Here is a 27,393-nt window from a genome sequence, read left to right as displayed (position 1 = left end):
CGAAAGACGTTCAACATACATACATATTATGTATCCACACATAACACCCTATACATACAGCACACTCCATGTACTTCCTCTGATGAATCAATTACGTACTCCGGTTTTTGTTTCATCAAACTCTTGCACGCCACCACGAGGGACAAAACCCCCCGGGCACTGCCGTCGTTATTACCCAACACGACGATTATAAAATGCTGAAAAGTCACTTGCTCACATTAGATGCATCGGAAGCTTTTCCTAGCAGAATAATGCTATTTATTCTCCGATGAGCGGTATGGGGTTGGCTCATTTTAAATGACTGCATTGCCTAATGCTGTAATAGGCAGTGATAATTATAATGATTGTTTTTCCCTCTATGCTTCAACACTGCCTTCACGCCCAATATTCTAACGCCTATCTCTGTCTGCTTCCAAGCTGCTTGCATGTACACACCACTCCTCAACATCATTATTATTTTACCCGCGGTGTTTCTGCAATATGAGATATCCTCGCGACACATTTGATGTATGCAAACAGCAGCACTCCGCTGCACCACACATGTGCAAACATACACACACTATCACACCCCCCCCCCCCCGTATAGTCTACACAGACTGTTGGGGCAAGTGCTGCTAGATGGCATCTATAAAGGCCGACACGGCACACGAGGGGGTAGGTGGCCAACAGCACACCCAACCGCCCTTGTCTCCCGAGTACTGATGTGTACAGACTGCATCCGGTACACATTTAATGCTCAGTCGACCTAGGGGAGGGCCAGGACCAGCTCAGATACTCGTCACTGTGGTTTTCCATGAGTGGGAATCGAACCCGGGTCGCCAGGTTCGTGGCGCAGTGCGCTAACCGCTACACTACCATCACTAAGCACACACACACAAACATAGCAACACGCTCCCAAAGGCATTGCATGATAGTAACTCACACATACATACGGTAAGTGTAAGAGGGATGGATCAGTGATGCAGTGGTTAATGGACTGTGTCAGAAACGTGGTGAACCGAGTTCAATTTCCTGCGATGACTATCAATGAAGAAAGTTACCTGCACCAATCATCAATGCCCCACTTCCCCAACAGGCACTGACCAGCATGGTGAAGTATGGTCCAGCAATGCCATTCAGGTCATGGGGAGGCCTCCATCCAGCAGTGGATTGGCAAAAGGCTGTGAATATTATTAATACAGGCACGCCTCGCTTAGCGCTCAAGATGCGTTCCTGAAGCAGTGAGCACTATTCTTAGGTTTTTTCGGTAAAGTCACGTAGGTAAAACATAAAAATTAATAATCATTGCCTCACTTGATGCAGCTAATCATTGCCTCACTTGATGCAGCTAATCTGGCTGTGACGGTCCCACCTGATGACGGAGACTTGTGTTGCCTCCGAAACGTCGTGATCTTTATTTTATTTTATTTTTATTAATTTTGATGTTTTACCTACGTGACTTTACCGAAAAAACCTAAGAATATGAATCCTTGCAGTCACGAAAGCTTCAAATCTAGAATCAGTGAGCACTAATTGAATCAGCGCTAAAAGGGGTCATTATACCATTGTATATATAGAGTTGCGTTCCCGGCCGTGTGATTTCTTTCACATGAGCAATATATGAGGGATTAATTGAGGTATCGGTAACAGCGCTAACAATAATACAGATAGCAAACATTATTTCATAAATAAAACGAATAATTTATTCTAACATCAGTAGTAATTATGTGCTGTGTTTCACGAGTACATTGAACTGCACTACTCCTGCAAGGCAATGGTGTCGGAGTTGCTGCCCTCCAAATCCGGGTCATTCTCAGGCAAGAGATCCAGTACGTCTGTGATCTTAGTGATGCCCTCTGTCTAAATATTTGTGGTGAGGTTTCTTTTAGACGGAGCCCCAGACTCTATCCTGATCTCGTGAGTTCTCACCTGGCTAAACGAACTGTAATAACATTGGAACAAAAAATAAACATCGATTTTTTTTTTCTATAGATGTATTTTAAATGTATTCGTGACTATGAATCGTGATCATCGAATCGCGAGGAGGGAGGGGGGGGCTCAGCGTGCGTCGCTCTCATTGGCTGAGCGAATAATAGGGACGGGTAAACTTTCCTTGACCAGCGTTCATCAGTGCTTTTAAGATGTTTTTATTTCATTTCTTTTGTAACAAAGAAAACACGTCTCCCGGAAGACAAAGATGGCTATAACGAATCGCCGTTCTACGGGGTCGCGTTAAGCGAGGTCCGCCTGTATTTCTCATCTGCGGAGAAAGAGCTTTATAACTCATCTGATTTCTCCAGGATAAATACAAATTCTGCTTCTGATGTACAATCGTGCGCGACAGTAAGAGGAACATATGGATCGGACACAATTTTTGCAGGTTAATGAAATAATCCAAATTGTTAAGAAAAGTAAATAAGCTTGGCCAGCACCCGGCCCTGGATGGGATGATGGACGATGTTCTCTAAATACCGCTGCAGCGGCAGTCTCTCGGGGCCCATCGAAGGAGATGGAGCAATAAAAATCGGGTTATCTTCAGTTGCCAGGTGGATTATTACATTACGGAATCGTGAGAGGCGGCAGCAGCTTGCGTAGGCCTTCATCCAGCAGTGGATTGGTGATAATGATGACGATATAAAACATAAAGCGTGCAAACACTATAAAATGGAAGCCACGCGCACAAGCGGTCGGTTGATCACAGCCTCGGTGGACCTGAGTCATGGGAAACATTGCCTTAGTTGAAATCGTTTAATGACCCTTCCGCTGAACCAGCAATTGTTTCTACTAATCTCTATTATTCTCAGACGATCTGCAGCTGGCACCTGCCCTCCAAATTCTCCCCGAGAGCACTGCGATGACGAGAGCCCTTGATTCTGATCGACAGAGTGGGTCTTATGCCGCATGCAGATTAATTGTACTGTTGATGGAGGCGGTGTGTCCTAGTGTGCGTTCGCGCGTTCCGAGTTGCGCTTTCACATTTCCTTCCTACGGTCCACACACAGCAAGCTTCATGTCAGGGGCCTTCCTTTGTCCACAATGTCGGTAATTTATTTCTCACAATGTCTCCTCTCTTCTGGAAATTCAAAAGTCAGTCCTATGGCAAGGCTTCTGTCTATCGATAGGAAAACCATTGTTGACTCGTTCCACAATTTGTATGAAGTCCGAAGGGATGATGGGCCAAGTTAACTCCAAACCGTGATTTGAAGTCGCAGCCTCGCGATTGCGAGATGCTCACTCTGCCACTGAGTCAACTGGTCAGGTAAATAATGAGTAACGTAACAGCCACATAAATCACAATGATGATGACTACTTGCAAAGATTTCCAGTCATTATATATATCTAGCATTTCTGCTTTGGAAGGAATTCGATGAAGATGGAAGCACCAGGATGGAGACCGAAGCAGGGCCAGGAAGAGAAAGTTCCAAGTGATGAACCAGGATGTGGAGGAGCCGTAGAGATGATGGCCCAGGATGGGGAGGGGTGGAGAAAGAGAAGCAGGAAGGCAGGGCCCACACGAGTGGGAATAATGCGAGAAAAGAGGAAGTTGTATTTCTTTGTGGTGTTTCACCTTACAATACATGCCCGTTTTGTAGGGGTTACTACTCAAAATGGTCACCATCTCCACACCACTGGACACACATCAGCTGGTGCTGGATCACACATGTGACCCATCGTTTTTAAGACGAGGGTTGGTGAATTCCCTAGATGTATCCTGTACATAAATGTCTCTTGATTTCGAGGTGGCAAGGAGCTGGCAGAGGAAGATGGTTTGTGTAGACCTTTGAGTGCAACCCTTTATCATACACGTGGGGGTCGGTTTTCTTCAGATACTCTTGGTTATATCCCCCACGTGTAAATCTCTGCCTTAAATAGAATTGGCCAAACATCTCAATGCAACACCCTCCTGAATTAGTTTTTGGGACTCATTCAAACTTTCCATGCTTAGTTAAGTAAATGTTATTTTTCATTTTTTTCCTGCTGTGCATACACTTGAGTGTCCATGCTAAACTATAAACTAAACAATTTATATATATATATATCTTTATTTTACCAGGTAAGGCTCACTGAACTGTAAAGCTCTTTTTCGGAAGCAACATGGCCACAAATTATAGCTGAACGAAACGACTTATCACGTGGACATTTATAGCAGTCATATACTATAAACGCATGTTTCTAAATGTGGAGGGAAAAACCGGAGGACTCGGACGAAAATCCACACCACCACGGGGGGAACATGTAAACTCCAAATATACAGCAAGCGTCAGGGTTGGGATAAAACCCACGACCTTCTGTGTGCCAGGCGAGGTAGTAAACATTTCGCTCCCGTGCATGTGTGAATGTCACTTTGCTCATGGATACTTACATATGCGTGTATTCCCGTACTAGTATGCACATGTGTGTGTGCAAGTGCATTCATGTGTATATTTGTGTATGCACGCTTCTCAAATGTGTTTAATTATATGTGTGCATGGAAATCTGTGCATGTCTTCAAGTGTGCTTAATAGGTTTATGCATATATGTGTGTGCAGTTGTCTGAAGTGAGGAGCGGTGGGACAGAGGTTAACGCATTGTGCTATTAATCCGGCAACAAAGGTTCGACGCCCGCTCACGGCCAACATCAGTGACGAATGTCTAAAAGGGTCACGGGGCCTCCCCTAATTCGACCCAGCCTTAAATAAGTACCTGGAGTTGACGTGCAAAGGAGCCGTCCATAAATGACGTCACGCGATTTTGGACGATTTTTACCCCCCCCCCCCCCTCATCACACGGCGTCACAAAAAGTCTGACCCCCCTCAAATATGACGTCACACAGCTCTGCACCCCCCCAAAACCATATTTCCATTTTGAAAATAAAACATTCTTCAAATCGCTTTAAACTATTGTGATGTTGTAGGAGTGTTGTTATAACAACTAGTGTTGTTATAACAATTCTATATTTATTTAAAGTTGCGCATTTTGATGTGCCGTCACATTTCTCAAACCCCCCCCCCCTCGTCACACATCGTCACAAATGTCTGACCCCCCCCCCATAGGTGAATGACGTCATTTATGGACGGCCCCAAAGATGAACACTTGGTAGACTAAGGCAATCCGGGCGAGGTTTTGGTCACACCACCCCCTCCTGTGCTGTGTCGCTCTTTAAAGGTGCTCGCTAACAGCACTTGCCACAACAATCTATTAAGTCTCTAAGAGTGGGGTGGTGGGGTGGGGGCACTTCGTCTTTGTGTCCCAAGTATGTCGACGCATGTGTGTCTGTGTGTCTGTGTGTATGTGTGCAAGATCCCTTACGCCCATCATCAGCCAGAGAACCTCCCCCCCTCCCCCTCTCTCTGCTCTCACCCCGAGCGGCCAATAGGAACGGGCGCGAGCTTTCTCCGACTGCTCCCTTCGCGGAGTTACACCACTCGGCCTCGGAGTGCTTTGCGGAGTAACTCACTGGGAGCCTCCACGGCACTCTGCCGACCCCCCACAACGCCGCCGCTTCGCTGGCCGTGAGACACCGCCCGATGCTCGCTCGTTCTCCGGGCCCACGCCGCCGCCGCCACGCTGCGAGACTTGGACACGAAAAAAAATAAGGCAGAGGTGAGTCCTTGCAGATTTTACTCCAGCGGTTTTCTTCATGCCATGCATAGTACTAGTGCTGTACAGATAACGTGTTGCTACATCGTATATTCGTGACAGATTGTGATGGCTTGGGAAGGCCTTCATCCATCAGTGGATTTATCGTGGCTGGCGACGATGATGAATATGTTTCACCAAACTCCGTTGTGTTTCGAATGACGTGGACTTCGTGAAGGTGTCACTCCACCGCCTCGTGCTAGAACGTATCGTGACGTTCTGCATGGATGGGTTTTCAGTGAGATGCCCGTCAACAAACCTGAGCAGGTGACAACTGGCCACGGCCATGCCTTTGTCTCACCTGGTTACATATGAAAGTTACATCGTTATTGCATCATCATCATCAGCCACGATCAACCCACAGTTGGATGATGGATGTGATCGTCATTATTAGCCATGAGCAATCCACCGCAGGTTGAAGGCCTCCCAAAGCCACTGCTACCTGTCACGGTCCCACGATGTTACCTATTACGCAAACGTGCATTGAGAAATTTGGCAGGAAAGTGACAATTGTTTTCTTTATAAAGATGGGAGCAAAAGTTCGAAATGTCGACTTGCCACTTCGGGGAATATCTCACGCAGCAAACCTCTTCATGCGTTCAGTTTCCTGCAGACGACGCGCTTAGGTAAAGCTGCACCGCAAAACGAATTACTGTCGGCAGCCGCGGGAGTTGATCTATCAATCAATCATTCCATCAATCCCATGCTAACAAGCCCAACGACGGGAACACTCGCCACTGGGAGATGGGGCTGCCTTTGTGACGCCAGGATAGCGCTGAGCGAGTGGCGTTAGGGCTTCCTGATCCAAGCGAGATTCCTGCCACATCTTGCCCGCACGGACGGTGTGAACAAGAGCGTTGGACGGAGGAGGGAGGGGGTTGCCCTAAATGTACAGTCAAAGACGAGAAACACGGATGAAAATCGACAAAGGCCAAAAACTCCTGGACTGCGCGGGGAAAATCGCCACACGCAAGGATCTTGAACAATAACAAAGTCCGAGAAAGACATGCAGCAGTATTGTGTGTGCAGCGGAGTTAGCTATCGAGTGTGCAGGCGGTGCAGCTGCACTGAGACCCGTGGGCCCGTGGTGTTCAAGCATCGGGGCTACCAAGAGGGAAGGGATATTGGGGCAGGAGGGCCCCCCTCCAATCTCAACATTCCTTGCACAAGGGCCCTTGCCGACCGTACTCCGCCACAGCTCGTGGTCATGTTTATGTGCGGCCGAAGCAAAGGCGATGCGTGCATTTAGTGATTCATGCATCGACTGCCGAATACATGTCAACATCGAGCAGCACCGGGGGGGAGGGGGGTGAAACAATACGTGCTTAAGTAAAAGGCTACACTTCTATTCTTATTCTTTGGGTCTTTGGGTAACGACACGTAGATATAATTTGTTTTTTAAATAAAACTAATAATAACAATATCACGACGTTTTGATCGCAACACAAGCAATCGTCATCAGGTGAAAAATATAGCGGCGGAGCTGCTGAGGCAGGAAAGAATGTATGTGATATCAGTGTATTCAAGTACTCTAATAACAGTTAACGTGCAGGCTGATGAGTCAATACACATACGGAAAGTGACGAGTGGAAGGAAAATGTCTTAAATACTCATTCAGGTTGCTTGTGGAACATGTTCTGCAACAGCAGGCACTGAGAAGCAGGGTCCGATCCTGCGTTTAGGATTTGTGCATCAATCACATTTCTGTGGATTTTTTTAAGCTCCTTTCACAGACAATGTATCGCAGCTCGCCCACGGACTGAAAATCCATTTGTAGTCATATATAGATGAGATATGGCAGATGCTCTTAGTTGTAGCCAGGTGAGAGAAGGAGGGCCCATTTAGGTCGTATTCAAGGGATACTCTGGCGACAAGTGACTATTGCTCTGAAAAAAGCAAGTATAATGCAAGTTCAAATTAACACAACAGAGCATGATATAAATGAAGTACAGTGCAATATAACATTAAACAGGGTATGATTTGAATGATTCAACAAGATAGAAATACACACACAACTAGGTGAACATAAATGTGCAGCCCTTTGTAATCCACTGCTGGATGAAGGGCTCCCCGTGCTTTACGGTACTGTATGTACGGTGTGTTGAACTTCTTTCGCACCGTACGTAGCCAACCCTGCTAATCGGAGGTGCGATTAACATGGTTTGCTAAACGCACCTCCGATTATATGACCAGTGACCATACTTCCCCAATTCTGGTCAGTGCAGGTTGCTGAAGGAGAGGGCCCACTATAGGACTGGTTCAGATATGACCTAATCACTGATGTTAGCCATCACCGAGAACCTAAACTTGGGTTGCCGGGCTCATTAGCACAGTGCGCTAACCACTGCGCCACCGCTCTCCCCCGTAACTTCGTGTGTAGACATTCGAGATCCACAGTACAGTGTTGTAAAACAAATCAATGTAACCAAGGCACCTCCGGTAAAGCAACTTGAACAACAGCTACCCCCAAAAACTCGACCTTCGGAATGTCAAAAGAAACCCACAGGATAATAAAACGTCAGTTACGGCCACAGTCGTGTCATTCATCATGTCACAAAAATAAAGTATAATATTCCGATTCTCCTAAACTTACTGAATGTCGTGCCCCCTTCCCCCCCTCCCCACTTTCACTTCGAAAGACATTGACAGTGCTCGCCGCATGGGTGATTAAATGGATGTAGCCACCGGTCAGCCTCGCCTTTGTAAAAGATTCCCAATTTCCCCGGAACCTATTAGAGGAAATGTGCGAGGGCTAAGCGAGCATAATCCAAAGCAACCCCCCCACCCCCCGCATGGCAGAGGTCACGACCGAGTTTTGCACTTCAAAACCCACCGACCGCTCAATACTGTAACGTATACTGCACGTGGAAAAATCTCCTTTACGCGATGGTTATCGCTCGCTGGTTAATTATCATCGCAACTCTCTCGCTCTCTCGCTCTTGTAAGACGAGCGCACGCTGCGCTACCACAGTACGTATACCGTCTACGAAGTTGCACACCACGCACACTGACAACCACCAACAAAGGCGTCCTCGGGTAGCCTAACACAGACCCTCCTTCCGATATGAGGAAGCCACTGGAGCTTATGCACTTTTAAACCTAGATTGAAAACTTCATTTAATTTAAAACTGCTTTTTGTGTTCAGTTTGTTGGCCGTCCCCCGCCACCTCCGATGAGCATGGTTGGCTACGTACGGTGCGAAAGAAGTTCAACGTGCGTACAGACCGTTGGGGGTCTGTATGTATGTTCTCGGCCACCTTTGTCTCCCCCGTGCTGCTGTTTAGACGCTGCGCCAAGTGCTCATTGGCCGCAGAGTTCTGATATCACCAGGCGCTCGATGTTAGCCATCGCCTGGATCCAAACTCGGGTCGCCACGTTCAAAGCGCGGTGTTGCTAACCGCTGCGCCAAGACGCCACCGCTCTCCACCCACACATTAGACAACCATCCACACCCAACACTGTCACCATTTCCCATAACTGCACACACCTTTAGCCTATGAATTACAATGGTCGCGGTTTTATGACATGGCACGCAAAAGAAAGGCTTGCCGTGCGCGTAATGTGCCACTGTTTCCGTGGTTTTTTTTGTTCGTCTCGAGATGATGCAGTCGCATTTGGGACGCTCTGTGAGCGGTGAGTTTATTTGATTTGTCACACATGATGATGGGGGGGGGGGGGCTTTAGCCAGTTGCCTGGCTATTTTTCACGGGTGATCCGTGCTGCGTGAGCACAGTAGCAGCAGCAGCAACAACAACAAGACAACATCATTAATATTGCAGAGAACAAGTCATTAAGCAATATTGCACGAAGTATTTAACGGTCGTAAACGAAACAACATCGCAGCGTATTGTAATGTCTGTATGTATGTTGAACCTCTTTCGCACAGTACGTAGATAACCACGCTAATCGGAGGTACCGGGGTGGGTAGGACAACAAACTAAACACAAAAAGCAGTTCTAAAGAAATTAGTTTTCAATTTAGATGTAAAAGTGCATAGCTCCGGTGGCTTTCTAAAAAAAAGGAAGGATTGTCCATCCTTACCCTTAACGGCACGGGTAGCCCAATGTCTACAGAGTGCTGCACCGTATATGCAGCCATTCGTTTTCCGAGACGTTGGCTACGTTTCACATTTCACGCGGTGAATCACCGCAGATAGGCTCCTGTTGGCGTGACCCTTTCTCGGCGCAGCCACCCAGAAACTCAAATTCCAGCCTAAATGTTTTGGCTCAGTGGAGCCTTTGCAGGGATTAAGTCAGTGCCGCCGTATAAAATGCGAGGGAGGGAAAAAAGGGTGGGTGGATGAATGGTGGTGGGTTCCAGTGACGCGCACCAAGGCACCGCAGCTGCTGTCCTATGGAGCAAGCCGCTATATGTCGGGCTGCACATTTGTCCGACTGTACTGCCTTGCACATGACTCGCTCGCCAGCCACTGAAGCTATCCATCCCGTGGCAGCCTGCCAGCGGTGGGTGTTCCATTACAAAGCAGGAAGAAGAAGGAGACAAAGGAAAAAAACATACCTCTCTTCATTATTCAGATCAAGATTTGTCCACATAATGTACTAACTGTAAGTTGAGTAACTTATCGCTTTACGGGATGGACCTTTGTTGCCTTTAAGCAGTCACTGCTCGTGCTTTCGCTGCACGTTCCTGGCCACAGCTGCCTGCGTTTGAGTACAATCGGTCACACGTTGTACACGTCAACTTCAAACTTCCGATACAATCTCGATCCAATCCAATGGGAACTCCAACTTAATCCTCGTTGTCACATTTTTTTCCCCCAACCTTTGGTTGGAACTCTGGGTCACCGTTGGGAATTAGACGATGCTTACCATGGGTTTAGTTCTCTCTTCTTCCGAATGGGTTTGTGTCTCGTCGCCTGCCGGGTGCAACCTGCGTCTCCAGAGCCGCGTGCTGCGGATCTTTATGGGGGGGCTGCTTCGCGACGTTTATTTCAGGACCCACCGCCTCGTGTTCACCACAGTGCATTGCGGCTCTTGAAATGTCGAGGGCTCTTTGTTTTCTTTTCGTTGCCGACTCGCTCGCCTGGTGAAATCAAGCTGGAAACGTATTCGCCGCATCCTAAACGCATTTGACACTATAACGGGCGCATGCTATTTTATCCCGCGTGAGCAGGATAACATTTTGTAAGAATGTATTCATGATTTTCCGAACAATTTTTTTTTAAAATTAACAGCACTTACAGCATTTGAGCAAAATAAACAAATAAGTCAATTAGGAAAACCAGTGCAGCAAATGTATTCATGCGAAAAATACTGAATAAAATGTACATCCCTTGTCAGCCCACCGTTGGATGCAGGCCTTCTCACGCCATGGGGTTGTTTGACCATACTTCACCACACTGGGCAGTGCTGATTGCACCCAGGATGGATTCAGATTTCACTGCCACAGATGTTAGTTGTGGCCGGTAATCAAACGCAGGTCAACGCTTTTTTAGCTCAGTGCTATTTAACCAGCGCCACTGCTGCACCTCACCGTGCAGTAATAGTCTTAATACACTCTAATATTGGACACTCAAAACATGTTGGGCCATTCTTCAGGGTTATGTATGAATGTATGCGCAATGTGTAAATAATAAAATATTGTCTAAATATCGCAGTACTGCACACATCGTAATGCAGAATTTGTCAGGGCATTTGGTTACCTTAAGAAATGGGGCTTCTTCTGCATCAGCCAGACATTGTACATCAGCACGACCTTTTGTAAAAGGTCATTCGAGCATTTCAGCATGGCCCGTACAGTGTTTTTAGGGGAATAAACGTGTGAACACTGTCCGTGCGTCGCCTGCTCGTGCAGTCCTCTACCTGGTCGCCACAGTGAACACGATCATAAAAACAAACCCTTCCAAACAGGAGTGTGTACACACTTGCCGTACCGCGCACTGCTCACATTTTTTACGGTTCGGTTTAAAGGAGGGCGGATTTTTTTTCTTAGCGGGGGGGGGGGGGGACTTTCTATTGTCCAAAACTTACGACGCAGAACCACGTGCTGTAAAAGTCACCCCCCCCCCCCACCCCCCTTATCACAGCGTAAAACACTTTTAACGCACTTTTAGTTGAAAATGCCTCCAATAAAAGCCTGCACCCTCACTTACCGCATGCGGGCTATTTTGGCGAAGCGTTACGGCCCGCGAAAACACAGATAACCCAGCGAGTTCAATTCGTGACGAGCGCAGCTGAGCTCACGTGGGAAAGCGAGGGGATATCTCAAAGCGGTCTCGGGCACCCAACTCACACGAAGGACGGTCAAACCAAGGGGCTCGACAGCGCTTACGGTTTCAAACAAGGCATGGGGGAGGCTTTCATCCAGCAGTTAGATTGACAAAGGGCAGTAAAGTATAATTATTCTCGAACGGTGTCGTGTGTCAACACGTGACTGTGTGGTGGGGGGCATGGTGGCCCCCGCGAGGGTGACCCACATGTGGCACAGTGGCCCTAGGGCCAGATTGAACTTGCAGAGAAGCTCACCACCACAACAAGACAAAGATGCCCCGTATAGCCTGTGCTGTTCGCGAGCACCTATGACGGTCGGCACGGCACACGAGGGGGTGGGTGGCCGGCGCCACGCCGGGCCACCTTTGTCTCCCCAGTGGCGATCTTTACACACCGCACCGGGTACTCATTTGAGGCTGAGTCGACCTAGGAGAGGCCCAGGACCGGTTCAGATAATCGTCACTGGGTGTTGGCCGGGAGCGGGAATTGAATTCCGGTCGCCGGGTTTGTAGCGCAGCGCGCTAACCGCTACACCACCGCTCCCCAAAGCTCAGCGCCACAAATACACACGCACACACTACACACACTACACACACGCACTACACTACACACACATACACACACACTCTACACGCACGCACACACTACACACACGCACACACTACACACACACACATACACACGCACACACTACACGCACGCACACACTACACACACGCACACACTACACACACACATACACACGGACACACTACACACACACACTACACACACACGCAGACAAGCAGTGGGGGAGGGGACCCCAGCGGGGTTCTGCCTGCTCAGGTGTTGGGGTTCGGCCGAAAGCGAGGGAACAGGCGGCGGCACCTGCGGCGCGTGGCGTGTGTTTGACGATCCGGCCTCAGCGGGCGCGTGACTCGTGGATTTGCCCCTCGCTGTGCGGTGGGTCGCCCACGGGCCCCGCGCTCTGTGGATCCACCGGGCCACCCGCGCGCTCGCCACGGTGTGTTTCAATTTAGCGGCATGGCCACATCTCCTTCTTTCGAGGCAGATTTTCTCCAAAAATGTTTTTAAAAATATTTTTTATAATAAAAGACGGCTGGCAAATGATTCACTTCCCCGGTGACTTCATGAAATTTTACTGTTCGTAACCCACAAATGGATTCAATATCCCAGCTGGTTTTTGTTGTTGTTGTTTTTAGGCGTTGCTTTAATCGTTTAACGTCTTTGATGTCGTTGTTCTTGTTCTGTGCCGAGGCACCATGGATCTCACTTGCAAATTAGCTGTGCAACTAGCTACACGGGATTATGCGTGTAATAAATAAACATGGAAATGAAATGTTATTGAATTGTTTAGTTCCTCATGCTTTTATCTCGAAAAAGTGTTTTTTTCATTTGCCTCAATGCATCATTGTTTTAGAATTTACATGTAAAATAAGCCTACACATTCGTCAATAAAACTGCCTTAAGAGTAAAAGTATATAAAAGGCGACGTTTCGGGCAATGCCCCTTCTTTATAGCCACACAGATAGAGAGACCAGGGAGTTAGCGCTCTCCATCTTCACAATGAGAGATTGATCCCTACCTCTCTGGCCTCTCCATTCGTGCGGTAACAAGGAGGGCCATTTCCCAAAATGTCACCGATTAGAAACTTCTCCTTTTAATGCTGCAGTGTTGCTGACAAGTGCGTTGTTTGTTCTTGTGCACCGCTGCCAACGTGCGGTTTGCTAAAATGTCAAGAGTAAATCCACGCACGCGATTGATTCAATGCGAACTCTCTGGCCTCTCTATCTGTGTGGCATGACCGTAAAGGCAGTCTCAACATGCTTTTATGTTAATGAAATTATACATTTTTACTTATCTCCCCCCCCCCCCCCCCGTTTGAGGGAATGCAGATTTGTACCTTTAAAAGCAACATGATCAGGAATACTATATCTACCTTGGCTGAATTCTAATTCGTGAGCAGAGTCCACGGACTTCAAAGGAGACCGCAGCCTTAAATTCCTCACACCAGAAAAAGTCCACAATCGTGGCAGTTACTTTTGGCACGTCCTCTGCCACCCCTGGCAGGCTGACAGACAAGGCGAGACATCTGCGTACACAAAACAGAAGGGGCTTGCTAATGCCACGGCCGGGTGTCTCGGCGTGACGTATCTCCTGTCCATGACCCATGGGGGGAGGACCTCCCCCTCCTTCTTGTTCAGGCCACAATGAGGGTAACTGTGAATCAGTACCACGCGGCAAGGAGGCACTGCTCACCTGCCCATCCGCGAGACACAAGCCAGACTCGGCATTCCGACTGTTTCCTAAGCGTTGGATGGTGACATACACCCCGTCCTCGATACGAAGGCGTTTCAGACATCTAACATTCCTCAATGCAGTATTCATTGCAAGCACCGTATAAGCCAACACACTCTTTAATGATACATTAATAGTTTTGTTTCTATAAAAGTATGGTTTTGTTGGTGTTGCTATGCATCACCTGGATTATTTAAGAACACGTGGGTACAGTTCGAAAGTTGACACGCGAGATGAGGGTGCATGCATGTGGGTTTTTGCAGGGAGTAAGTCAAGAAAAATCCCGAAATAGAATGTGCCATGGAAGTTGCGCGGCTAACCGCACAACTAAAACAAAAGCGGCGGAGTAACGACCACAACAGCTGCGCCGCCCCGCTGTGGCCCTGGGATTACGATCGAGCGAGTGGTACAAAGTCACACAGTGGCATAGCATGCTTGGAATTAGGTCTGGTGAGAATAATCTATTACAACCGTGTTAGTGCTATTTGTCGTTGGCTCGCCGTGACGTTTCTGGCCTTTGGGCCTGTGATCGGCAACTGTGTTTAAGACAATCATGGCCCCCTTGTCCTAATTTCGCCCCTGTCTTCAGAGCACGGTGCCTGTGCCCCCCACCGGCCCAAGAACCCCCTCGTGCAGTTGCACCGCCTGCACACTCGGCAAGCGAGGACGCTGAAGCCGCGGCGGGTGAGTGGATCCGTGGTGGCCCAGCCAACCCGGTGGGGCAAGCGGCTAAGCACGTGACTTTACCCGCGTCACTCGGGAGCTTCTCATCGCCAAAAAATGGCCCCCCGAAGAAACGTGGTGTTTTCATAACGGGGAAAAAGTGACAAAGGCCAGAAGCAACCAAGCCGACTGGAGGCCTGTGATAATACTGTGCCAAAGTAAAAGCACCCAGGAGCTGGCTGACTTACTGCACGACACAGTTGGTGGGTGATGAGTACATTTTCTGTTGAGTTCATTTTAAGTTCACCATGACAGGTAATGGATTAAATAAATGAAAAACACGTGTATGGTAAATGTGCACGGTCAAATCCTTATTTTTGAGTAACGTAGCGATGCTAAAGCAACACAATAGTTCACGGAGGGCAAATATATTTATTTAATCACTTCTCCTGCAGTTTCTGACCAGACAGGTTTCCCCCACCCCCAACCTGGTTCCGGTCGTAGACTTCCAGACATTAAAGGGTTAAAACGTAAAGTGCCCACCAAGGCATCTTTGCACAGAGCCCCCCCTTTGCCATTGTCTGCCCTCAGATAATAATGGGCACAGGCTCTGTTAAATCGCCAGCTGTCAGAGGTGGTGTTCTGTAACCAGGAGAAAAGGTGGGGGGGGGGGGGGGTTGGCGTGTTTTTTTAGGCTTGTTGTTTATTTATTTATTTGTATCTTGTCATCATCGTCCCCCCCTCCCCACATTTAGGTCATGCTGCTGAGACTTGCCTCAAACTGACAATTGAACCTTATGGCGGGACCCCGGGGTCCCATAAGCCCCCGGCTCTCGTACAAACTGCGTTGCGACGTCATTCTGTGTCTGTTGAAGGCGAACGACGCGGTGATCTGTTCCTCTCGACGAGCTTTACACGATGCGCTAATCAACGTTTCCGAGTTTTGTTTATAACTTACGGCAATTTTGGCAACGACGGGTGCTTGGGTGAAGAACGAGAGGATTGATTTCTGGTGGGTCGCGGCGTTCATGTGCGCGGTGGGACGGAGTCGCCAGAAATAAATTAACTAATTACGATTTTGACTTCCGTTTATTCGGGACCCTGGGGTCCCGCCACAAGGGTTCAACGGTTAGGCTTGGCATTTTGGCAACGTCTGTTGGTATTCCTTCTAAATGGAAAAACGAATTTCTTTAGAACGGCTTTTTGTGTTTGCTTTGTTGTCCTTCCCCACCGCACCTCTGAATGAGCACGGTTGGCTACGTACGGTGCGAGAGAAGTTCAACATACATACACACGTACAAATGTTTTTCACGATTCGACAAATGAAAATAAACCAACGCTGGATGAAGGCAGTACCACACCAGGTCGACCATGGGGGTCATGTATCCATACTTCACCACGCTGGTTACTGCGGAGCGGTGAAGGAGTGTGCCCGAGCACAAATTCAGATATCACTCGGCACTTAACCATGACCAGGATTCAAACTCAGGGTGCCTGTTCACAGCACACTGTGCACTAACCACTGGCGCCCCTGCTGTATTTAATCGTAGATATGTTAAGTATTTCATTGTTTAGTGCACAGTATGACAAATTACGTGAATGATCGCTGCTTAAAAAAAAACACAATAGAAGCCAAATTGTCCTGCTTCGGTTTTCACAGTTGTGCTGTTTATCAGTACGGTGTTTTTTTTCTTGTTACACGAGGCATTTGACTTGTTCCCCGACGTTTCGCTGCACTTGATGAGAGCTTCTTCACGAACTGAATAGGGCAGCTCCTGTTCGCCCCATTGCTTGCGTGCGGTTTGCTGGCCGCTGCTCTGAGCATAAAGCAGTCCCAGCGCCATGCACCCTAACCCCACGCACCGGAGGACCCACTCAGCGTCACGTTTCCCTTTCAGGTTCTCGGAAGGCTCCGCCGTGGCGAGGAAGGTCTAGTCGAGGCAGCTCTGGATGCCTCCCGCCGGCTCACGCGATGCCAACTCGGGCCGCCCAGGCTAACTGGGACCCCCCGACCCGCACCTCCGCCCTGACCCTAACCTTGACCCTCGTCCTGACTGTGACTCTATCTCCGCCACTGTCGCTGCCACCACCATCCCGCGTCTTCTGGGTGCCCCTGCTTCTTCTGGTGATCGGTTCGAGCCCCGCTCGTGGACGAGACTTCACGGCGCACGACATCCAGCGACTCTACCCATCCAGTAAAGGCACATGGGATGGGGCGAGCCGCGGGTAGTTCTCGTGCTCAACACGATCACCGTCGGGGCCACTGTCTTTGCACGGCTCCGGTGTGTCAAATCCGACCGTCGCCAAGGAGTTAATGATTCCGAAGATGTATCCAGAGCTTGCAATCCACTGCGACATTGGTGCTAAAGAGCACGTGGCATCATTTGCAAGAACGGAAAATAGCGTGCGGGTGTTACAGCTTAAATTCCTGGTTAGAATGCTGCCTGTGATTGGATAGGTAATGTTCAATAGCTGCACCTCCGTGCCCAGCATTCAAATCTCCCGTGCATAAAAGGCAAGGCAGTCTCCGAGAGCTGTCGCATAGTGAAATGTAAAGGAAAGCATTGCATTCCGACGATTTCACCCAGCACTCAAAACATTCATTTAATATTTAACACAGAAGACAAAAGGATGTGGGTGGGAGCGAGGGTTGGATTGCACCGTGTCTGGGTTGCTGGGAGGGTGGGGGGCAGGGCTGGGGTTTGGGGAAATAAGGGAGATGGGAAGGAGACAAACAAAGTGGTGGGCAAACACACAATCATAAAAGCGATGGGCGCCTGGAACTCGCGGAGAGGGGTAGAGGTCAACCAGGCTGTGAGGTTAAACACAGCAAAAGCTGCGTCCCGTGCCACCGGGTTTCAGGGTGGTCAAACAGAGTTCCATCGCCGTAAAAATTCCCGCCGTCGAATCCATTCGCTTCCCCCGCAGCGTCTTTCCACAGCCCGTGACACGCTGACAGGACTGTTGAGCGTGCAGACATTTAATTACGAGACAGCTCACTCTCTTATTTATCCTGTTCCTCCAGCAACTCCTTACCCGGGGGCCTTCAAGTGCTTTACGTGCGAGGATGCCAAAGACAACTACGAGTGCAACCGCTGGGCTCCCGACACGTACTGCCCCCGAGGTGAGCTTCCCGCTCGCCGTCAAACCAGAAGCTCGGCACGCAAGGGACACAACGCGGGCGACACAACAGCCTTTCGGCGGTGAACATTTTTTTCAAACAATTTTTTATCTGACCAAGTAAGGCCCCACTGAGCTGCTATTTAGCTCTGTTTTCAGAAGCGACCTGGCTATCACAAATGACCGCTCAACGAAGTGGCTTACCGTGTGGCAATTGACAGCCACATACTCTAAACACGTGATGTTGGTTATAAATGTGGAGGGAAAAACACCGGAGGACCCGGAAAAAAATCCACACGGCCACGGGGGAGATCGAACCCACGACCTCCTGTATACCAGGCGAGGTAGTTAACATCTCCTAGCCACCGTAGAACATCAACGCAAGTGGAGCATAGCTTCGAAATCACCGAACCAGTTATTCAGTGATGCTGCTGCTCTATTGGCACTGGCGCACAAGCACGATGAACAGCATTAACTCAAAACATTTCGTCAATGACACTGTGGCCTTTAATAGCCGACGACACAATGTCCCGTCTTCATAGGGCATGCATCTAAGCTGAGGAGGAGCCATAACCCAAAACGTCACCCGTTGTATATATTGTTTTTCTTTAAAGGCCACAGAGTGTTATTGATGACAGCACTCGCTCCGACGGTCTGTTAAAAGCTACACAGGGATATTTGTCTTTTTGTGCGTACTGTAAACACACGTTTGTAAATAATCCCTGCCAAAAAATAAATGTGATTAAGCAGCATCTGCCAACAACCTGCTGTGAAATTCATCCCCATGCACAACCACATTCACCTCTAACAATTTGCGTGATGAAAAAACAACATGTGATGATGATACTGAGGTGCGAGGCACGTGCGTTGCAGAGCGCAATAGAACTTAACAACGTGGTTCTGACTATACTGAACGTTGCAATATTGGTACTTTCTCGCTTGCGGCAATCGTAACAAGAGTTGCATGTTATGCTTGTATGCAATGTTCACTGCATCGACAATAACGTTCATTTAACTGCATAAATAAAATCTCACGTTATGGTAGTTTGCTTAAAATGTAACGATAAAACAAAAATACAGCAATGCGGTAATGGTGTGTTTATAATGAGTACCAACACAAAATGTAGTTTTGGGACCGTTTTTCCAGTATCAAAGTATTAAAAATAAGAATAGGTTTTACCCTTTCTGGAAATAAAACAGGTATGAAATGTTCAAACACTACGATCCCTTTTTCAAGGAATCTTGTCTGCATTAGCTACACAAATAATGCTGTCCGCCTTTTGGCGTCCTTTGGTCTGACACTGGTGTTACTAGGCCATAGAGAAGTCTGTATCTGGTGTAGGCCAATCAGTTTCAAAGACAATGCAGTATATAATTATCATAACATGTTTGTTTGCATGTTCACCACCAGTACGTGTAGTTAATGCAGACTCGATTCCTTGCAAAGGGCATCTATTTGGTGTTTGAACATCTTAACAACACCTGTTGTATTGCCAGAAAAGGGTTAAAACCTATTAATATATTTCATAAAGCTGAAGTTACTTTTCGGGTCAGATCGTGTGGGCATAACGTCAACAATAGCTCTTCACCATCCACCACCTGGCACAGGACAGGTGTGCCGATGGACTTTGTGCGAGCCGGCAACGTTTGTCCGTTGTCAAACTCTAAAATTGAAAAATCTCAGCCGCACGACCGACCCAAATGAAATGCTGCGTATGAGTAAAACCTGTGACGGTACTGTAATGGTATCCTGGGGTGGAGCAGTTAATTAACGTGCTGTGCCATGAACGCGGCGATATGAGTTCGTTTCCCGACCAGGGTTCCGAGTGATGTCTGAACCGTTCCTGGGCCCCCCTTTGCCCAACCCCCACTTGGTCACTGAAGTATGATCAAACAATCCCCATTACCAAGAAGGCCTTCATCAAGTGGTGGCTTTACCAAGGGCAGTAAATTATATAAATATATATTTTTTTATATTGTGCAGTATTCTAATGGGCTCTAATGGGGATAAATACGATATGCTGAGATGAAACTGCACACCTTACGCATCCTTTCTGCACTCCTTTCTGCACTCGCACTACGAATGCTCCGAGTAATGAGCAATCCTGGTCGGAATCACGATTCTATTCATGATCTCCGAGCACTTGAATGGGACTCTAACAGAGATTCTGCCATTCATTTGAATGGACCCGCAAGAATCACCATTGAAGTGAATGGGGATTGCTTGAAAGCCCAGGTGTACATTCATGTCCACGATGATTTCAGCTTCTCCACGCAAACGAATGTGACTCTCGTGGTGATTCCACGATTACCGCGACACGGCACGCTTTTCCGATTCCCCACGGGGGATTCACGAATCCAACAGTCCCGCAATTCTCTTCGGAAACCGTTCAACTCCCAACAATCGCATCTCGTTTTCCGGGCTATCAATCGTGGTAAGTCGCTCAGCACAGCGTGGTAACTTCGCACCACGTTCGACTGTGTGCGTGCACGCATGCAGAGAGCCGATACTGCTACACGTACCACCACATGAGGAGCGGCGGGAGCAGCGTCTCCGTCACGAAGCGGTGCGCCGCCCTCGAACAGTGCCTGGGCACCGGCTGCAGAGACGGACCCCTCGCCGGCGAGCAGGTGACCTCGCCGTGAATCGGCAACAAATGTGGAAACGCCACGAGACGCTGCTCCGCCAGGTTCCAATCGGGTCCCGCCTGGGTGGTGGGACCCGCGCGCACTCGGGGGCACAAGATTTAGCCGGTGACAAAATGGGGACTTTATTTTGCCCGAAGCCCAAAAGTTTTACAGCAGGGCCCCATGAAAATAACAAATTAAACTTTTATATCAAGAAAAATAGGGTTGTTTACTCATACCGTTTTTTTATTTATTAAGGTAGTATGTTTGGGAATGTCGTGTGTGCGTGTGTGGTGTTAAGTGGGGCAGTGGTAGTGCAGCGGTTAGCGTCCCGGCGCTACGAACCCAGCGACCCGGGTTCGATTCCCGCTCACGGTCAACACCAGTGACGATTATCTGAAACGGTCTTGGGCCTCCCCTAAGTCGACTCCGCATAAAATGAGTACCTGGTGCAGTGTGTAAACAGAGGCGGTATGGCGTGGTTCTGGCCACTCACCCCCTTATGTGCCGTGCCGGCCTTCATAGACGGTCGCTAACAGCACTTGCCCCAACAGTATGTTAAGGCTATACGGGGGATCTTAGTCTTTATTTTCGTGTTCAAGAGGATGCGGGGAGGAGATGGAGTGAGTGGGGGAGGAGTTGAGTGTTTTCTGCTCTAGTTTCCCAGAGTCAACGATACCTAAAATGCGCACACCGTTAAGTACAACCGATGCCGCCTCCCCAACCTGGCACCTGCCAACTTCCCGTACAAGTGCACTTCAAGCGACGTCTCGGATATTTGGGCCCAGCGAGTTTGTATTTACAGTAATTCCTCGGTGAACAGCGACATCGGTTCACGGTTTTTCGGTGAACGTTTCGCCTCCCGTAGGAGCCCATGGTTTCGACTAACGTTCACGTTTTTATGAACGGCACGTTTACGTCACGCACGTTGGGACGCCAATTTCGGCCAATCGGAGTGCTCGTAAGTGGGGCTGGGCCATGCCCTCAGCCAATCAGCGGCGCCCATTTATGAGCGTTGCGTTTAGACCTCGACTGGCTTTGTTTACATTTTGTTTTCTGTTTTGGCAATGGGAACAGCTCTCTTGCTCACTCAGTGATTTTTTTTATTTTCGACTCACAGTTATTTTGGCTTACAGCAGTTTTCATGGAACGGATAAAAAAAAAACGTTAACCGAGGAATTACTGTATACTTACGAATGTGGCAAACATCGGTGCTAATGCCGTGCGCATGCACGTGGAAGTATGGCTGCGCGAACATCGGGATTAAAATGCACACGTTCAGTGAGGATGTTCGAGTCGACCTCACAATGCTCCCGTTAAGTTGTGTGGTGCTGCTTGCATGTGCATTTGTTAACGCATTCGTCTCTGCTATGGTTACTGTGCCAGCAGCAGCGGCTGTGCTGAGCTCACTAATCCGTAGCTAATTAAGTTCAATAATGTATGCAGCTGGGACCGTCTATGACAGCTGAACGCACACACACACAATCTAAACATCCCCCCGCAAGCGTTTAATGCCCACTTCTGCTCAAGATCTCAAATTGGATGACTAATCCTGTTCTCTCTCTCTCTCTGTCTCTCCCACGAGCGGCACTCACCAAGTGTCCACTTTGTGGTCGGCAGGAGTGCGTGACTTGCTGCGAGGGCAGCATCTGTAACCTGCCCGTGCCGCTCAACGCCAGCGACTCGGTTTTCGCCACGGTCCTGCCGCTCAGCGCCGCGCGCTCTGGCACGCGTGGTGCACTCCCGCCCGGACGTCTCGCCGTCCTGGGCCTGCTGGCGGGCGTCACCGCTCTCGGCGTCTGACGCCGTCGCTCAATGCGCCACGGATTCCTCCGGATGACGGTTTCAAGGCCCTTGCAGACACAGACAAGCAACGCACGCGCGGGTACGCCGTACTATATCTTTAATTACAGTTGGCGAGCACACAGGCCTGATGGCCCAAATATGCCAAACGGCCAGCAACAAATAGCACTGTTAAAGGTGTTACAGCAGGGCTGGCCCAGAATAGAGGGGAAAATGAGCAATTTTCCCCAGGCCTCGTACAAAACAGGGTCCCACAAAGTGCGTTTATTTTGTTTTTGCTACCTATAAATAAGGGGGCCCCAAGTGGCATTCAGCCGCAAGCCTCCACGATCCTCTGGGTGGCCCTGCGTTAATAGGTGGCCGTTAATATGTTCCATGAATTGAGCAAGGTTATTATGACAACTTGGGAAGAGAGCCGATGGGAGGGAATTCCAAAAGTCGAGCAGTGTGAGGAATGAAAAAAAGGAGAGAGTTGCATTGGGACCTGAAGTGTGGTGGTGGTGGTTGTTGAATGCAGCGTGAATGAAACAAGTCAGTGTGTGCTGGTCGACCGAGTCCTCAACATGGGTGGAGAAATGAAAATGAGTGAAGTTCATGGGAACAGTAACCTTGCATGGTAGTCGTGATAGAAGAGCATCAGCGAGTACCGGATCATCATTAATTTTTCCTTGTTCAGGATTCTGTTTTTAGCGATCATTGTCACGAGCACTATTCACGTCTCAACGTGCAACACCTAAACCGGTTTTTAAACGTTAATATTTTTATGATGGCGACGTGATATTGAAACTGAACTACAATGAGTTTCAAAAGTCCCGGGAGTAATTTCAACAAAGCAATAAAAATAATGGAGTTACTACAACGGATATTCAGCATATCACGATTTTATCACATTTCACTGCTTTATAATACACTTACGAATTGATAGCCGAGTGCTGTCTTCTTTCAGATATTAGGCCCTGCACACACCTGACGATTGGTAGCAAGGGAAACTTGCATCTTGGGAGTTGCTCGGAATGGAGTTCGTGATACTTCTGAGTTGAGGCTTTAAAAAAAAGTTTTTACAATTTCACTGTATTATTGAAAAACACTCACAAATGTGTATAACTTATTTTTATACTCAAAGCGATGTAAATATGTACAGTTTTTCTTATAAAAAAATAAATACGTTTGTACCATAAAACTTGTGTTAAATTGTTTACAATTTGATCAAGGACCTGTGGACGAGCAACACACACACGTTCACAAATGCGTTCTGACAACGGCGCATTGGCAGAAGAGCCACTCCAGCCTCGGCAGTTTCACTGCCATCCCGCGTCCGTAGACAAACCGTACAGCCTCGTGTTCGCACTCCCCACAACAACAACAACCAACGACAACAAAAAACCGCGGCGATCTGAACGCTAATTCATCCCTCCTGCCAAATGTCCTGTGTGAGAAGCACTAAACGGCAAGTTCACGAAGGACTCGGGGCTCTCTCTAAGCCGTACATTAAAAGCACTTAGGTTTTAATCCCAGTCGAGTGATCCTTCCAAACATATGCGCTTTTTTTTGTTAAAGAGAGAATGAGTAAGCGGATACGCGGCTCTCCTCCCCCCCCACCCTAACCCCACCCAACCCCCCACACAGCCCCCCTCCCCACCACCCCCGCCACTAGGCCCCCCCACCACGCACCCTCGGCCGAGCCCGTGATGGCATTTTCCCCAATCCAGCCCTTAGCCGCCGTCGAAAACAGGGGCTCTCCATGTCGACGCTCTTAAATGTTAATAAACCACTTAACACAAAACAACACACACACAAAAGCGAGGCTTCGCCGTTGGCTGCTCGCCGTTATATTTTATTTGTCTGTTTTGGCCGGGTGGAGGTCGCTGGCATCAATGGGGTAAAGTTTGCGATGGCCATGCTGTGCCCTTGTTGTTGTCGTTGTCGTCATTGTCATAACGAGCCAATATTCCGTCGTGAAAATGGGCGCCGCGATGCTATAAACGTGACGGGTCTCAAACGAGCGGGTGGAAAATAATAAAAACAAAGCACACGGCCCGCCGTTGCGTGCACACTCGCAAAAAAACCACCACACAACCCCCATCAACAGCGTTTTCTGAAGACGCTCATTTGCGGTCCCCCTTTTGTCTTTGGCAATCGTCAGGATAACATTTGCGCAATTCTGGCAGCAGAAAGTGATGCATAAATAGACAACTGTGGAACCGGTTTTTGCCCTCATCCAGACAGCAGAGTGACCAATGCCCTATTTTGCAAGGCCTGCCTCTGGCGACCGTCCATGTGTGGATGCCGCACTGCCACGCCGTGAGGCCCCCGCTAGCTTGGCGAATGCCGACAAGAAACAACTCTGTGAATGACGACAGAAACCCATGATCTTCATAACAGAAAAAAGAGTGCAGGGCATGAAGCTATGAGCTTCAAACAAGGCACAAAATCAACGCCTTTGAAAAAGCACCCTTGTCCAGCCTGCGCTGTAACCCTGTTCTACTCGTCACGTACAGATTTGATGTCAACGTTTCAGGGAATGGCCCCTCTTCAGAGCGGCGTCTTGCTGTAGGTGCACAATGCAACCCTGAGGCATTGCCCGAGGACACCGTGCGGTGCCTGGCCCCGATAGCGGGTCGCGCGTGAATCGGCATCACCTGCCGCCAAACACAGGTGCTCGTGACAAGGCAAGCGAAATAATCATTTTTAAAAAAGCGGACATGGGCATGAAAGGGCAGCAGTGTGGACTTCGAGGCTCGGTGGACGGCTTGGCCCGTCGTCAAGGCCTTCAAAACCGAGAGCCCCCTCCTCCCCCCGTGGCCGTGAGCGAGCAGCCTTCGGCCGTGCTCGCGTTGATTACCGGGGCCCCCACTTGGGCTGCGGTATGCGGAATGCGGGGGCGCAGCTGCCTCTCTGCAAGTGGAGGTGTCGTTTGGCACGGGAACTGAAGAGGGAGGGCATTATGGTTGAGACGAATTGCCAGCTTCGATAGTGTGGGGGTTTTGCTGGAGGGGGGCTGATTCACCCTCCTTCAACTATTTTTATTTTAGCAGGTAAGGTTTATTTTGCGATATAGATGTTTTTCAGAAGCGACCTGGCCACAAATTATAGGTCAAAGAAGTGGCTTATCATGTGGACATGTATCGCAGCCAAATACTCTAAAAGCGTGTTCATTCTAAATGTGTAGGGAAAAACCGGAGGACCTGGAGAAAAATCCACATGACCGCGGGGAGAACATGCAAACTCCAAACGCACAGGCGTTAAGGGTCGGGATCGAAACCCACGACCTGTAATGCCAGGCGAGATAGTTAACATCTCGCTACCATGGCACACCTATACCCACGTGTCTCACATATTGTACTGACTGCTCACACACGTTGGCTGGCCACGTGCAAGCTTTACGTGATGACGACGATGACGACGATGATACACAAATACACAAACTACCCGCAGCAGTTGCAGCGGGCTGGACACACAGTACGGTGATGAGCGTTGCAGGGTGTGCGTACCAGAGCAGAATGCACGACAAACAGAAGCGGATGGTATCGTTGCCCATCGTGTTATTTGGCGTTGAGCATGCGTTTAAAGTTTAACATTCACTGAGTTGTCATCGTCGTGATGATCCCCCCAAAGGTTTAAATTTTGTATGCAGCACACTCCCCACCCCGTCCCCCAGTCTTTAGACGAGGTCACGCTGCACGGCTGTCGCGTGCGCTGGGCTCAGGGTGTCGTGGGACGGGAGGAAGGGGGCAGAGTTTGGTGTGTGGGCACGCGCTCGGCTCGGTGGCAGCAGCGGCGGCGGCGAGAGCGGCGATCGCCACTCGCCGTCTCCGTGCTCCGCTTGCTGATCGCTGCATTACCCGCACTCTTTCTGGATGGCGAGGAGGAGGAGGAGGGGGAGAAAAACAAAGCAGCGCCATTCGTCTGACCTCTAAAGTGGTGACGGGTTGATATTCTCGACTCCAGGCAGCGCTCCAGCAACTTTGTATGTGCATCGCGGGGCTCTTTCTCGTCTTGCAAGTCGGAACGTGGTGCTGCTGGGATTGAGGCCGGTGCATCTCGGTGGCAAACGTACGGAGGGAGCGGGGGAAACAACGGTTTTACAATTGACACTCTCGCACGCCTGGAAATAAATACCTATTGTTGAGCACCTTGGACTCTCACACTGACTGGCCATCATTGACGATTGGTTTTCTATCATGGGACCTCCTTTTCCAGTACCAAAATATGAGAATAGGTTTTCCCCTTTTTGTCTGGCAACAAAACAGGTGTTAAAATGTTAAAACACAAAAATGAAACCTTTTACAAGGAATCATGTCTGCGTTAGCCACAATGCTTGTGGTCAGAATACAAACAAAAAACATACTCTGATAATATATGCATTGTCCATGAAACTGATTGTGACGTTTCGCGCGCCGCGTTCCTGGCGGATTCATCTGGAACCGAATTCGGAAAGAGCGTTGGAATGACACGACGGTTGTACACAACGCACGCTTGCGTTTGGTCCCATCGATATGTCAAACGCCTTCAATACAAATAAACGGTACTGACTCGAATGGAAAAAATAAGTGAATTGGAAACACGATCAAACAAATGACGAGTGAATCACTGCACTGACAAATTACTACCCCCATCCCCCCGCTCCATGAAGGATAATTGTTGATCTTTTTTTTCCTATGAGCATTCATCAGTGACTGTGCCGCGACCATAAACGTCAACGCTGCACTGAGAACCCGTGCACACAGAGTGACATACTGCGCTTGCCTGCCCCGGGGCCTGTACACTCACGGCTTGGAGAGGTCATCATCACGATCCATGACCCGTAGGTGTCCACTGTACATCTCGTCATTTGTTTCCCACTTTCCTCTGTCTTGTGCCAATAAGTGGTGGCCGCATCTTTCTGGCACCGATCTCTTGCGATGTCGTCGTGGAATCTTCCTCTCATTTCTCTGAACAACAACACACTTTAAATGTTCCTGTTGTTGTCCATCCTGCGTGTGTCCAAATAGTGCCAGTTTCCTTCTCATCACTGCCTGCATCAGTAGTTTTTCTATATGCAACCTTTTTCTTA

The 27,393-nt window shown here is 48.8% G+C and overlaps 1 protein-coding gene across 3 annotated transcripts; it reads left to right on the top strand.

Annotated features, from left to right (window-relative positions):
• Positions 1-5,404: 5,404 nt before the first annotated feature.
• LOC133344761 (ly6/PLAUR domain-containing protein 6-like) lies at positions 5,405-23,609 on the top strand. 3 transcript variants are annotated; one of them, XM_061554896.1, is made up of 6 exons: positions 5,405-5,562; positions 14,716-14,810; positions 16,688-16,990; positions 17,815-17,913; positions 20,410-20,540; positions 22,158-23,606. In XM_061554896.1, the coding sequence occupies exons 3-6, from the start codon at positions 16,762-16,764 to the stop codon at positions 22,338-22,340; spliced, it is 642 nt and encodes a 213-aa protein (XP_061410880.1). In that variant the 5' UTR covers positions 5,405-5,562; positions 14,716-14,810; positions 16,688-16,761; the 3' UTR covers positions 22,341-23,606. The 3 variants fall into 3 exon arrangements, with proteins under 3 accessions (XP_061410880.1, XP_061410882.1, XP_061410879.1); XM_061554898.1 differs by having other exon boundaries at positions 5,406-5,562; positions 16,688-16,984; XM_061554895.1 differs by lacking the exons at positions 5,405-5,562; positions 14,716-14,810 and having other exon boundaries at positions 16,816-17,913; positions 22,158-23,609.
• Positions 23,610-27,393: the final 3,784 nt, after the last annotated feature.

Source organism: Lethenteron reissneri, chromosome 20, assembly GCF_015708825.2.
Source record: "Lethenteron reissneri isolate LAM-NWPU_2019-01 chromosome 20, ASM1570882v1, whole genome shotgun sequence".
NCBI classification, from domain to species: domain Eukaryota; kingdom Metazoa; phylum Chordata; class Hyperoartia; order Petromyzontiformes; family Petromyzontidae; genus Lethenteron; species Lethenteron reissneri.
Note: the sequence above shows the minus strand (reverse complement) of the source record. Positions and strands in the feature narration are given on the sequence as shown.